A 14,203-nucleotide genomic window follows, 5' to 3' on the forward strand; every position below is an offset into this window, starting at 1 on the left:
TTCACCCCTGACCTTTACTCTTCCAGCTCCTAGGAGGTGTTGACAGTGACTTTTTTGCGAGAAGTACTCATCACTTCTTTTCAAAAAGTTGTATTTTAAGTTTTTGTCTATTATTACAATATCAGTAAGTGTGCTGACTATTGCTGATTTGTTCCAAGGGAAAATCTGACTAGATGTCCTTTAGTATTCTGTGAGCATCCCATACTTACTAAATTATATTGTTTGGCAACTTGATTTTCTTGACACAGGCCTCGAAATAAATTTCTGACCTGCAGTGCGGGGAAAAAAACCCCATCCCCGATTACTGCAGGAGCATGTAAAGTTTTCAGCTGACGGGCGTTGACTTCTTTTTCTAAAAGAAAGCGCAGAAAAAAATCTTGCTTTGTCATATCTTTGTTGAACTTAAAAAAAAGGGGGATGAGACCATTGAGTGTTAAATACATTCACAGGTACAGAGCTTGACATCTTGGAGTGAGGATGCTGTTGACTCCTCCAGGGTCTTCAGAGTGCCTCCCTCAATCTCTCTTTATATATATATACATATATAAATATATATAGTTGAGAACTGTCCTGTATATAACAGTAATGTAGCAATAAATGTGCCATTTTTAATAACAGATTATACCTTTTCCAATGTCTGGCTTTTGAATATTGTATACATAAAAAGGAAAATAAAGGAAACCATTGTAATAAAGGGATTATTGTAGTTTGGAAAATTAATTTGTTCATATTTTCCATTTCCAGTAGCTGGTTAGGGGACAAATGTTATTTCATGTTAATGAGTATGCAACAAAGACACCATGTTAAACTGATATCAGCTCGTATGATTGATTTTTTTAAAGTGGCAAGACTGGATGCTTATTAAATATTGATTAGAACAGCACTTGTCTTGTAATAGGGCTGTAAAATGGTGGCCTGAAACGAGCCTAAGCTGGTGCGCCAAGCTTCTCATGTTGGTCGTTTTGGACAGGCGTGGGAAGAGGCAGCCAAGGGTCCTTTAACAGCCATAAGCAGGGAACCGTTTCATGGCGCAGAACTAGTCCGAGGAAGAAGGTCACCATGATCGGCAAAATACTAAACAGAGTCATCGGTGCCAAGTACATTGCTATTATGAGGGCATGGTAAGTTTAAAGAATGACAGATGGACAGCGGCTTAGGCAATATCCTTTAAGGCCTTTGTTATGTTCTCAATGGCATTGTTAACAACAGGGTGTCCCTATGTGTGACCCGTCCGGCTTAATAGCTACCTTTAGCTTAGCATGCTTGTTTATTTCCTACGGTCTAAGCTACTTGGGCTACTTAGCATGCTACCTACATTTGTTTAGTAAAATAGGTGAATAGCGTTTTGTTTCACCTGTGTCAAACATTTAGGCCTAGTCAACTACAATCAAATGTACTCTCTTAACTAAGAACAAGTAGCCCGTACACATTCGCCAACATAATCAGTGGCGCTTATTCCATAGATGACTTACCAAAAATGACACTGTATATCTAATGATGGGATGTTTTTATTTTTCTCCCTTAATTATGTTAAGTTTTCTTAGTGTGACAATGTTTGTTTTGGTTGTTCATACGTGTACTTCCTAATGTGTGAACATTGTTTGCTTAATAATTGGAAATCTTAGTAAATCTGCATTTGCACCTGCATCAGTAACCCCAGTTTTGTATGTATATTAAGTTCAAGTTGCAGCTGTCACTGATCTTTTGAAAAGACGGTGACTAAATCCCCATTGCTGTCGGTATGTATTTTGTCAACTTAAAATCATTGTCCTGAACATCATTGGGGGTCCAAGCAGCGATGCTGCAGGAACACCATTTTTGTTATTATTATGTTTGTTATTATTATTATTATTTCGCTTTCTTCTGCCATTGGAGTCTATTGCAGCCCATAGAACCGTCTGGTAAAAGTTGTGATATTTTGCACATAGCTTAAGGACAGTCGTATATTTAATTTGACTGGGATACATGTTGCCGGTAAGTATGCTAACGGGTCAAAGTTGGAAGTACTTTTGAACCGTATTCCCGATTTTCAAAAACAAGGTACACTTGGAATCCTTGGATCATGCTGAGTTCGACCTACCCTATGACGCCATGATGCGTCATGATAGATTTTCCGCCATCTTGGATTTTATGATTATTTTATGATGATTTTGATGATTTTATGATTTTTACTGTGGAATGTCCCCTTTCAGGATCTGGCAAAGTTTTTAACGCAATCACAAGAATTTGGCATATTGGATTTTGTCAAAAACTTTTAAGAAGTTTCAAGGGTCGCAAATATTTTCTGATTCTCACGCAAATCAGCAGAGACAATCTTCAGACCGATCCGAAAGTTAGGAGATGGATTTTTCAATTTCGATTTCGTTTGCCCGCTACCGCCAATCAAATTCGTCGCCAACCAAGAAGTCAGCTCGTATTTCCGCTCATCCTTCACCGATTCGCTCGAAACTTCTCGTCTAACCTTATGGCCGATTGGCCGATGTGCTTGGACCCCCTCATTGCTACATGCAGCTATATACTACTATTTATTTGGTTATCCTGTCGGACATATCGAGTGTAATCATGTTGATATACATTGTGTATATTGCAGTTGATCACGTGAATACATCTCTGTTTCTTTTACCAAACCCATTGTTTACTTCATGTTTTCCTCCATCCAGGGCGCCAAATATGGCTGCATGGGGAGCAGCGGGTGGTTTGGCGGTCATTCACTTCACAGACTGGAAATTAGTCCTAGACTATGTGCCGTACATTAGAGGAAAGTTCAAGAAGGACGAATAAGTCTGAAATGTGAGTGCCCTGTTATTGTAGCTGACATGTTTTAGCTGGACTGCTCATTGGCTCCAGCCCAACCAACAGTATGCACCTCTGATAAGAAGCAGACACATGTAGGTCATGACAGGTGAACACTGAGATAAACATCCTGAGTCGTGGTTAAATTTCACTGTCACCACGCCACACATGTGGCGGTTTGTCGAAATTCTTCCCATGCATGCGTGCATGTCATGCATGCTTCCCAAAGAGAGGTTAGACATTCCTCAAACATCTGCACTGCTTACTAACTACAGCTTACAGTAGGTTGGTCGGAGCAACTGCAGCAATAAAGCTGTCCTGCCGCTTTGAAAAAGACTAGATTTTCAGTGACCAAAAATTAAGACTTAAAAAATATTTTTTGACTTTGTACATCATTATCAATAATGTGAAGATATTTAGTGGATCATGTGCATTTTCTAGTTTCCAGAATCAGAAAAGACTTGTCAAATATTATAATCCTAATATTTTGTCCTCAATCCCATCCATACGTTCCCATGCCCTAGTAATGGTAATACACTTTTGGAGCCCTCCAGTCCATTCCAAGCCACCTGCCCTGAAATCCTTCTGGAGATATTTTTAGAAGTCACTCACCTGTTGCCTTAGGTGAAGGTTTCCATCCTCAGAGACAGGAATGATGTGCTTTTCACTCATTCAGTCTAATGTATTTATGTACATTTTGCTAATAAATGGGCCATGTGTCTGCCTACAGGACCAGAGCTTATGGATGCACACATGGGTGGATTGCTTACACAGTGCGAGCTTAAGTGGGATGCCCTGTCTCAACTATCAGTCACTAAGGGCTTGTTAGCAGTTTGGACTTCGGGATGCACTCTGTGTAAATGTTTTTGTCTGACCCAGTATTACTGAATGTGAATAAATCTTTAATGTACCCTAATGTGTCCACTTATTCTGCATATTTCCAACAGCTGAACTTGTTTTGTTTATGTTTACTGTCACAATGCATATGTAACTCCGCTATGTTTGCGTTTAGTCACGCCTCATTTTAATCGTGCAGCTATAACAGTGGTTTTCTGAACCTGTATTTCTGACCAGTTGGGCTGTAAAAGTAGTGCTAAATGTGATAATTGTTACAGAGAATTCATATTTATGGCCTCTGACATTATAATAAGTAACCCTTGGTGGATTACATACATTCACTCAAGTATTGTAATCTAAACTTCACACCGAGAATCCGCCTTTTTGGGTCAGATTTTATGCTCATTTATGTCTGTCGGACTGCGAAATTTGCGTGGATAATGTCTTTCATTTCTAACATCGAAGGGGGAGGGGACTGAAAGAGGAGAGGGGAGAAGGGATTTAACATAGCGAGAGGGAGAAAACGAGATAGTGTCTCCAAGATGGATAAAAACGAGTAAGTACATCGTCTAAAGAATAATAAAGGCACCAGGAAAGCTTTAATCGTTTTGTAGAGTCTGATGCGTGCTATGTCGTTTTTCTAATATATTTGCAAAGTATGTTTATCATCGATTAGGAAAATCTAGTCTGCGCTCTCGCGATCTGCAAACAGCAGTGCAGTGGTCTCCAGCCAGGATGTCCGTCTTTTTAGCATCACTGTAGCATGCTTTAGTCTCCGTCAAATTCACTGCAAATGTGGAATTAATCACGGACTCGACACTGCGTCGACAGTGGGCTATTTCGACATGGATACGAACCACGCAAAGTAGATATGACTTAATCATGCACTGCTGTTAAATGCATACATCGAACACGAGCGCCTGACATGCTTTTTAATCGGCGTCTGCTTGGTCGAGAAAATCTACTTTGTCCATTCATAAAAGCCGGCTCCAAGTCTGAATGACAACGGTCGGCATTGTCGGGGTTGAAACGGCTCTCCGGTTACACGCAGCTCGCACGAAACTTCAACATTTTGCTTGGCGAGCCTCGAGTGGATGTTTTTATTTTTGCAACCGCTGTTGGATTTGATTATGCGGCGGCGTTCGTGATTGTTGTCACTGTCGCGTCGTGGTTTCTGTGCATGGTCTACTTCTAGCAGTCCTCTAATTTATGTTTCCTATAGGTTAACGTCGATGAGCCTCCAGCCATAATCGTCGAGTGAGACGGGATAGCAAATTACACTTCCGGAAAGATATTTCAAAACAAAAGTCGAAAGTCTTTAAATGGTCAAAGCCAAAGCCCGAAAAATACCAAACTTCAATTTAATCGTCACTCTTCAACTTAAATATCAAGTTATGATATAATTTAAACTACGTTTAAGATTTCCCAAAGTTGTTTCAGAAATGTAATCTCAATAAGATTATATGAAATTGATTGTTCAAGCACTTTAATCGGACTAAATATTATGACATGACACTATATACACTTTTAAATGTGTATAATCCAATTGTATAGGGAACTGTTACCCGTCCGATCGGACAGATTCTATGAAAATGAAAATCATAATTTTAATTGATACCGAAGTTCATAAAACATTTCAGAATAATAAGACAATCAGAAACAAAAGAGACAATCTGAACTGGGTCGTTCCTCGTCATTTGAAGGTTTGTTTTATGTTGAAGTCCTAATTCCCCCAATTTGTCGTTCAGTTGCTGTCTCGCGGTGTCTTGACGTCGCCGCGCTGCCCCGCTCTTCTCGCGGATGTGGCCCTCGTGCCCCGACGAGACGGGCAGGTAGTGATGAGGCTGAAGTCCGCGGCGGAGCGATCTGCGCGACGACAAAGACACGAGATGTTGGTAGCAGGGAGATCCCATTACAGCAGGCGCATGTTGTAATATGGTCGAAACAAAAGCGTAAGAAGCGATAGGCCTGTCATCCAAAAACTATATCGACACATTTCTTAAAAACCCAGTCTGGCTAATCGCAGTAACCTTTAGTGGACTTATAGGCTACTCGCGTGGGAAATGGAGAAGAAAAGGTGGGATTGCACTGCTCTCCCCAAGGGCTGGAAAATGGAAGAAGTGACCAGAAAGTCGGGTTTGTCAGCTGGAAAAAGCGATGTCTATTATTTTAGGTACTAAACGAACGAAGACTTGCAAAACTTATCAGTTACACAAGAGAGAAAGTTTGCGGACGGAAACAGGCAGGAGTATGACGAGGGGGGGTATGGTGGTCGGTGTAAAGTTTGGGAAGAGAAATGGAGGGAGGGGGGTTTGTTTGCGGTAGGGCAACAAGGCCAACCAGGCCACCTCCTCTCACAGTAGTTGGGTTAAGAAGCGGTCCGTCCATCCGCGTAGTAGTAGTAGTAGTAGTAGTAGTAGGAGCAACAACACGACGAGGCCTTGTGATGAATGAAACTCAGTGTAATACTCTTTATTTCCCAGTGAAGTGAACCAACAACGACAGATTTGTTTTCATTTAGCAGAGGAGAAGAGCAAGATGAGGAACAGAGGCAAGAGAGGGGGGAGGCGGGTCGGTTGTATAGCTTGTGGTAGGCTAACTGTACAATCCTACTGGTGTTAACTGTGGTGTGTGATGTAAGCTACATCTGCATGAGTTACTAGCACGTATCCACCCACAGTTGTTCCTTTTGTTGGCCATCGCTCAGGCTTAAAGATGTTGTCGCTCCCACACGCGGAGCTACAATGTTTCCATTCAGAAACATTTGGTCAAGTGTTTTTTTCACATTGTGTTCACTAATTTGTTGGGGTCAGTACCAGAGCCGGGTAGGAAGTTCATCTAAACGTGTTCAGTATGTAGCCACATCTACTCATCTTGCCAGAATGTGCGGAGCTTTTAATAGATGGCGGGGTTTAAATTAGAGTGCATCCATTTCACGAAGTACTATGTGATTTCAGTGCCATTGCTCATTTGAATGTCTCCTGCTTCTCGTTGCTTCTGACTTGTTGCATGTCCTGTTGTGTGTGTCCTCTCCTGTCTTTTGTGTGGAAGTGTGTGACCCGTCTGTTTTTGTTTTCCCGCCTTTAGTTTTTTATTTTTTTATTCTTGTTTTTGTTTTCAGTCTTGATGTCTTCCTTCTTCTGTAGCAGCTTGTGTTAATATATTGATTTCTCATGTGTCCACCCACCTGGTTAGTCCATCTGGGAAGAAGTTTCGGAGCAAGCCTCAGCTGGCCCGTTACCTTGGTAACCAGATGGACCTCAGCTCCTTTGATTTCCGCACTGGGAAGATGCTGATGAGCAAGCTGAACAAGAACCGCCAGAGGCTTCGGTACGACAACAACAACCAGAACAAGGTGAGACTGAAAGACGCGTTCTGAGCTGATGACTGTAGCAGCGTCCAAATTATAGTGAATAGCTGGCCATGTTTGACCGCCTGCCATATAAAGCAATTGAATGAAGAAGATACACAGTAAAGTGTGTGTGTATGAGGTACTTATCCACAGTCAGTGTAATGCCTACAGTGGATGGTGGCTGGCATGCCTCCACTTTGGAGCAGCAGTAGGAGTACTGACGTGGAAGCCAAGCGATGAGCAAGGTCCCCATAAAAAGAGGATTTAATTTATATCTAAAATATTATCATTACTTGTCCTCAGACCACCCTTTCTGACCGGTAACTGAAGTCAAAATGTGGATCTGTGTTCCCTATTAAAAGCCTGTTCTAACTAACAGAACATGAGAGTTGCTTGTCTACAACTTTGTATAAACGTGTCACATTAAAAGCACCAACTAACTAAAAGGATGAAGAAGCTAAAGAATAGTAACTGATGTTCTGTAAGGTAAAGAATTTACTGGGTTTGTTAACTTAGTCTGGTGGAATAGAGAGTGATATAAAACCTTCCGGTCTCTGTCAATGAAGGCCCCTTGATGACAAAGTAAAGCAACAATATTAATTTAAATATGACATGCACTCAAAGGGATGTTGTATGTCTAGTGGTGGGTTTCTCCATCCTCAGTCGAGGTCTATGCCAGTACTCCTCTGTGCTTCTCTAAACTCGAGACATGTTGACCACCGTCTTCTTTTTGAAATGCTCTGAAGGTGGATAAGTACCTCACACAACATCAAAGAAACAAATATTCCCTTTAAAAACTCATCATGGTTTATAAAGCCCTCTTTCTTCTGGACCCATAGAGTCTTCTCAACATTTGTAAATTGAACAGATGCATGTCATCAGTCACGTCAGACATTGCATTGTTTAAAGACAACATGTAAATTTAGTTTGTTAAACTCTAAGAAGACTTGACGAAAAGCCTGAATCATGAGATGTCCTGTATTAGGGCTGAGCGATATCTCGATATTTTGATATATATCGATATATTTCTAAACAAGATATAACATGGGACAATGTCACTTGTATTGATATAGTTCATTTTGCGTTAAAATGACAATACGTGGGCCACAAGTTCGCTCCTATTTCTCCTCTCCCTGTGTCCCTACACACGCACACACACACACACACACACACACACACCTTTTCTGCTCCGCCTCCCTCACTGTGTGACCGGCTCCGTCTCCCCCTCAACTCTCACCTAAACTCGGTGACAACATGGAGACGGAGCCTGTCGCAAAGGAGGAGTTGGTCAGTAAAGCCCCTTTCAAATCGAGCAAAATATATACGCTGATATATACTGTTAAATTCTGACAGACTGTATCATTGTAGAAGCTTCAGCTCAAAAACAAGTTTTGGTCTACTCCCATAAAGACTGATCTCTGAAGGGCAGAGGTTTCTGTTTTTTTTTCTTCAATCACATCAATTAATCAAAAATCAGTCAAATGTGTTGTTACACAATCGTTAATGGAAGCGCATAGGTGAATGGCAACTATGTATGTCTACATCTTGTATAGTGCATCTCCCACACTTTAACAATCATGGCAGCGCTCTGCATCCAAGAAAAAGAGGAGATTTGGCGGCAGATATCGGGAACCGTGCAGAACACATCGATTTATTCTAATATTAGCAGCTTTTTGAAAGAGCGGGGATCTGACCGGTCCATTGTTCAGGTCATCAACAAACTGCAACTTTATCTGCAATGTATGCAATGACGTATGAGGGAGGAAAAAACTTACGACCTCTTACAACGGGTCGACCCGGCATTTTCAGACCCAGGTCGACTTGCCTTTGGTGCGTTTTCACATCAGCAAAAGTCCAAAAGAGAAAAGGCTCGATAATTTGGAGATGGTTTGTTTTTGAAGTGGCAGGCGAACAGCAGCAAAATGTTATCTGTAAAGAATGTCGAAAAGCTGTTGCAACTAAAGGCTCGAGCATGACCAATCTCTTCCACCACTTACCACAGCGCCATGAAGTGCAGCATGAGGAGTGTGTCAAAATACTGCCTGAGTGACATTTGCCATATGGCTTATTACTGACTGTTTGTTTTTTAAAGGGTTTGCCTCTGGGGAAAGAAAATAATCTAATATGCTACAATGCTTTGGGGGAAATCCCAATTACGTCAACGAAAAAATATATATCGAGTATCGCCCTTCAGCTAAAAAATATCAAGATATGACTTTTAGTCCATATCACGCAGCCCTGTGCTGTTTGTCCTCTTGTGTGTTTATCACCAGCTGCTTCTTAACTTTTCCTTTGTGTCCTCATCCTCTGTCTGTCTTCTGTAATTTCAGGGGAAGCCTGACCTGAACACATCGCTTCCAGTCAGACAGACGGCCTCCATCTTTAAGCAGCCTGTTACCAAGGTGACCAACCATCCCAACAACAAAGTGAAGACAGATCCTCAGAAAGCCGTCGACCAGCCCAGACAGGTAAACAGACCTCTACCTCTTACGGTTGATCATCCAACCATACACACCAGGCAGCTGTTACCTGACACTGGCATAGTGTTAGATGACTAATGCTGAACAAAGCCTGAAAGGAAATGTGGAACTGGACAAACCAGAATTTAATTTCAATGTGTTAATGGCGGATTTGTCCGTTGCACTGAAGCAACGGTGTCTGTTTGTGTTGAGTTTCCTTTTATCAAAACTGCCAGCAGCTGCAAATTCTTCTTTGTCTCTGTTCACAGCTCTTCTGGGAGAAGAAACTCAGTGGTCTTAATGCGTACGACATTGCAGAGGAGCTGGTGAAAACAATGGAACTACCTAAAGGCTTGCAAGGTGAAATAGTTGAACAGCATTTCTTAAGGAACCCCCTTTGATTCCTACCACTGCAGAGGCAGTTAAAGCGTGATGTTTCTTGAAGTGTCCGACAACCGCTGTGCTGCTCTTTCAGGTGTTGGTCCAGGCTGCACAGACAAAACTCTCCTGTCGGCCATAGCGAGCGCTCTCCACACCAGCGCTGCTCCCATCACTGGGCAGCTGTCTGCTGCTGTGGAGAAGAACCCGGGAGTCTGGCTCAACACTGCACAGCCACTGTGCAAGGCCTTCATAGTCACAGATGAGGACATCAGGTGGGTGGTCACAGAGTGCAGCTGCATGTTGGTCACCATTTCTTTTTGACAATGTCATATCCAGAGTGTTAAATTGTCACAAACAGCATCTGCAGCCTTGCATTAAGATTCAGTCTGCTCTGACAGACCTTCCGTTAACATGCGTCTCCAAATGCATCACATATCATCTGTGGCGGAGCAGAACATTTTAACTAAATATTTAGCCGCTCTCTCTGATGGATCTCTTCCACTGGACGAGATCCAGGAACTTCACTGTTTTATGTGTGTGCGTCATGACTCGGTCACACACGTTAGTATTTACTGATCTCTCCCTGATGTTAGTTAGAAACTCACATTATAACTCCAACCCTGGAAGTTTCCATAAGCACTGTAGTCTCCTGTAGGGAAGTGAAGACACTAGTGATCGGGGAGACACACTTCACTCTGCCCCGCTTCTTATACATCAACATGATCACATCAATAAGTCACCTCATGCTGATACATTATTTAATGACAGAGTCACACTCATGTACTCAAGTTACTTTTATTCGTAAATTCATGCTTAGATGAATTTATTATTTTGTTAGTTAACAGCTACAAGGACAAAATATGTTAAGGAGCTCTCATTACTAATGAACAAACATCACTTGTGGTGCGACCCAGACATCTCCAGATGTCAGTGATCATCTCTCCAGTGTGATCTCACCTGTCCGTTATGTGGACGGCTCGGACAGATCGGATCTTGATGCAAGGTCTGAACAGGCCCTAGGAGTTGGATCTGAAATGAAGTTCCTGTTTGGACATTTGTCCTTTTCCTTCAGACTAAAATGACTCGGTTTGATAGACCTACAGCGTGTGCCACCACCGTATATTTGAATCTCAGATTTAATTCAAGTGGTGCCACATAAATATAAAAATGACTAAATCTTTTAGGCATTTTGACGAGTTTGTTCACGGTGCCGTTACTGCTGCGGCCTTCAGTTGTTGTCGTTTGTCCGTAGGTCTTTCGGTCTTCAGATTTTCAGCAGGTGAAATGCAGCTCGATTGTGTTGAGGACTGATTCTGCCGTTGTAGAATATCCCACATTCATTTTACTGTCAAATCTGCTGGGTTGGTCATCTTATCTTTGCGTCAAAGATTGCAATAAACATTAGTGACCCAGTGTCATTTGAAGGCAGGCATGCATGACATGACCATGTTTTAACAGGTTATATTACATCCATCAGATCACGAGTCATTACAAACCTTCTCCATATTTCTTTTTTTTTTTGTATAACGCCTACCTGCGAGGAACCAACTGTATTATTATCATCATTATTGTTGCTATTATTTTTATTATATTCTATGTGATGAAGCTACTGGACACTGAATTCTCCTCGGGATAAATAAATATATAAATAAATTAATCTAATCTAATCTACTAAGTGGATAAATAGATGTAAAGGACCAGGCACTGGAAAGGCAGCAGAATGAATTCAGATGAAACATGAGCTCACATTCATCAGGTTCCTATATATATTTTTCAGTGCTGATCAAAATTAGCCGTAGAACAGTTTAGATTAGACAAAGTACATATGTCTCCTTCAGCATGTCTCAAAAATAGGAAACAACAGCTTGTGTAGAAAGACTAATGTCACATCTGTTATCCGTCTGACCAGGTCTGCAAAGAGATCTGACAGGTTAAAACAAGCTCGTCTCTTTTCGTCTCCTTTGTCGTCTCCGTTCTGCCCGGCGTTAGCACAGTTTATTTCCACGGTCCATAACAAGTGACCACTGATCCCTGTTAGAACACGCCATCTGTTCTGTGCTCATTCAGTGTCTGTTGTAGGCAGCTGCAACTGCCAACTGTAACCGCTTCCTGTTGTTTTTATGCGTAGGAAACAGGAGGAGCTGGTGTACAGTGTGAGGAAAAGGCTGGAGGAGGCGCTCATGGCTGACATGTTGGCCCACGTCGAGGAGGCTGCCAGTGAAGGAGAAGCTGTGAAGGAGGAGGGCAACGGCAGTGAAGACATGGAGAGCGTATAGCACAGGTTGGTGGAGACACTGACGGACACTTGAGGCCTCTGACGGCGTATAGATGCTGCAGTGGAAAAGTTACATAAAACTCATATAATTTTTTACTATAAATGTTAAAAAATCTATCCTTAAAGTTGTTACGACATAGTATCTCAAAATAATACAACCAAGTTTTTCACCAGTTTGAGAAGATCTGTCTTTATTTTCGAGATAGTTGTTATATCGCAAAGGTTTTCATGTCATTATTTTAAGATACTAATGCTTTTTAGAAATTATTTAATTATTCATTATTAGAATTTTTTCAAGAGAAACCCTGTCTTGTTATTTTGAAATACAAAAAACTTCCTCATTTTCTTAAGATACCAAGTCATTATTCTGAGATGCCTCGTCAGTGTTCACTGTGTCATCTTTGTCATAATGTTGAGACATTTTTCTATTATTTTGAAATACTAAGCTACTATTTGGAGACTTTTCCTCTTTACTTTAAGATGTTAAGTCATCGTTTTGAGATATTCCCACACTAACACTAATTCATTATTTCAAAATCTACCTCTACAGTATAGTTCTGAGTCATTGTTGTGCGATTATTAATCATTACTTGAAGTGTTTTAGTATGAAAGCCCGTTCCTGACAGTGTGACAGATCCTGAGAGTCGTTCTCACTCTTTATAGTTCCAGTTTTCATCAAATCACAGGATTCTACACCGAATTAATTAAATTAAACAGCCCAGCGTAAGTTTAACGCTTCTGCTTTTTCTCGTTTAGGTTTTTAGCAAACTCCGGCTGGGCGCGTCCGACGCCCGCGCCACCGTGAACAGTAGGGCCCCTATTCCAGTCCAGCCCCCGGGAACTGTCCTCCAGTATCGACGTCCACCTTAAACCTAAACCCGACTAACTCCAGTGCGGCTTGAAGAGCTGTCGTCCTTCACCACACCACAAACCAACACGAGCCCTTAATGCATCTATTCATCACCAACTCCACTGGATGGGACTCCTCCACCGTGTTTCTGAGCCCTGGTGAATTTTGGACGAGGACCTTTTTAAAACTAAAATTAAGAATCATGAAATCACGTGAAATGAACTCTCAAATGTTAAAAAATCTCCACAGTGCGTTCGCTTCGTGTTCAGTAATAAGTGTATTTTTTACTAAACGTCTTTGTAGTTTTTGTGACAATCATGTCAAACACACGTCAGTCAGCAGGAGGTCGATTCGTTTGCTGTTCTATTTCGTGCAGATCGGGAACAAACGTTTTTTGTATTTTTGGGGCATCTCTTTCTTGAATTTGTACGATGCACTCCGCGAGTAATCTGAACCAACAAACGCAGATTTTCTTTTTCTAGTGGACTGAGTATACAGAGTAGAGTTGATTTTAATAGGGGCCTACCTGTGGGCAGCCGATGTTACTTAACACAGATGGCATAGTTGCTGTATCTATTGGAGATTGGAGTGGACAGAGTTTTTATTGTTGCGATTTCAAGGAAATATTATCTTTTATGTCAGCTGTATTGTCCTATGAGTCATGTTCAGTATTGACCAAAGAGGGGACACGTTTTCACCGTGAGTATAATGGCCCTGTTGTTATACAACGAAACTTAAGAAAGCTAATAAGTGTACATGATGGTGCTGAGCCAGATGGGAGAGAAATGACCTCTTTCGGTTAAACAGTTTTTAACACTCATCATTGTTTTAGGTGCTCTCTGATGTTGTGAGACAAAGCTATTCAAGACTTTGCTACTGTCACAGCTTCAGCTGGGGTTTTTTTTTTTGTTTGTTTTTTTTCTATCAATGTTACCACACACATGCTGCTTCCTCTGAAACCCACTCACAGAAATTGGTGACACCGGAAATTACAGTAAAATTGAGTTTGAAGCCTTCTCGCTTAATACCTGAGGATTTGTATTTTATATCCCTGATAAATGAATTCTGAATGCATTTTAAACCATGAAATTCCCTTCACAATGTCAGCAGGCTGATTGCTGTAACGAATTTGATTGTATGACTTATTAAAATACATCAAGATGTCACAAAACATGCTGCTGGTGTTTTTATGCGTGTCGTAAAGTGATAAAGGTGTGTTTAAAACCTTCCTCTAGATGTAGGTCTCTGAAACAGGA

General features: G+C 41.4%; 1 protein-coding gene across 6 annotated transcripts; it reads left to right on the forward strand.

The window, feature by feature from the left end:
- The first annotated feature begins 4,090 nt into the window (after window positions 1–4,090).
- Window positions 4,091–14,118, forward strand: mbd3b (methyl-CpG binding domain protein 3b). Of its 6 annotated transcripts, none has more exons than XM_047587028.1 (8): window positions 4,134–4,186; window positions 6,152–6,220; window positions 6,826–6,985; window positions 9,313–9,450; window positions 9,711–9,801; window positions 9,917–10,094; window positions 11,951–12,103; window positions 12,854–14,118. In XM_047587028.1, the coding sequence occupies exons 1-7, from the start codon at window positions 4,173–4,175 to the stop codon at window positions 12,096–12,098; spliced, it is 798 nt and encodes a 265-aa protein (XP_047442984.1). In that variant the 5' UTR covers window positions 4,134–4,172; the 3' UTR covers window positions 12,099–12,103; window positions 12,854–14,118. The 6 variants fall into 6 exon arrangements, with proteins under 6 accessions (XP_047442987.1, XP_047442984.1, XP_047442985.1 ...); XM_047587029.1 differs by having other exon boundaries at window positions 4,158–4,186; window positions 6,155–6,220; XM_047587031.1 differs by lacking the exon at window positions 6,152–6,220 and having other exon boundaries at window positions 4,091–4,186.
- Window positions 14,119–14,203: the final 85 nt, after the last annotated feature.

This window comes from Mugil cephalus, chromosome 6 (genome assembly GCF_022458985.1).
Source record: "Mugil cephalus isolate CIBA_MC_2020 chromosome 6, CIBA_Mcephalus_1.1, whole genome shotgun sequence".
Lineage (NCBI taxonomy): Eukaryota > Metazoa > Chordata > Actinopteri > Mugiliformes > Mugilidae > Mugil > Mugil cephalus.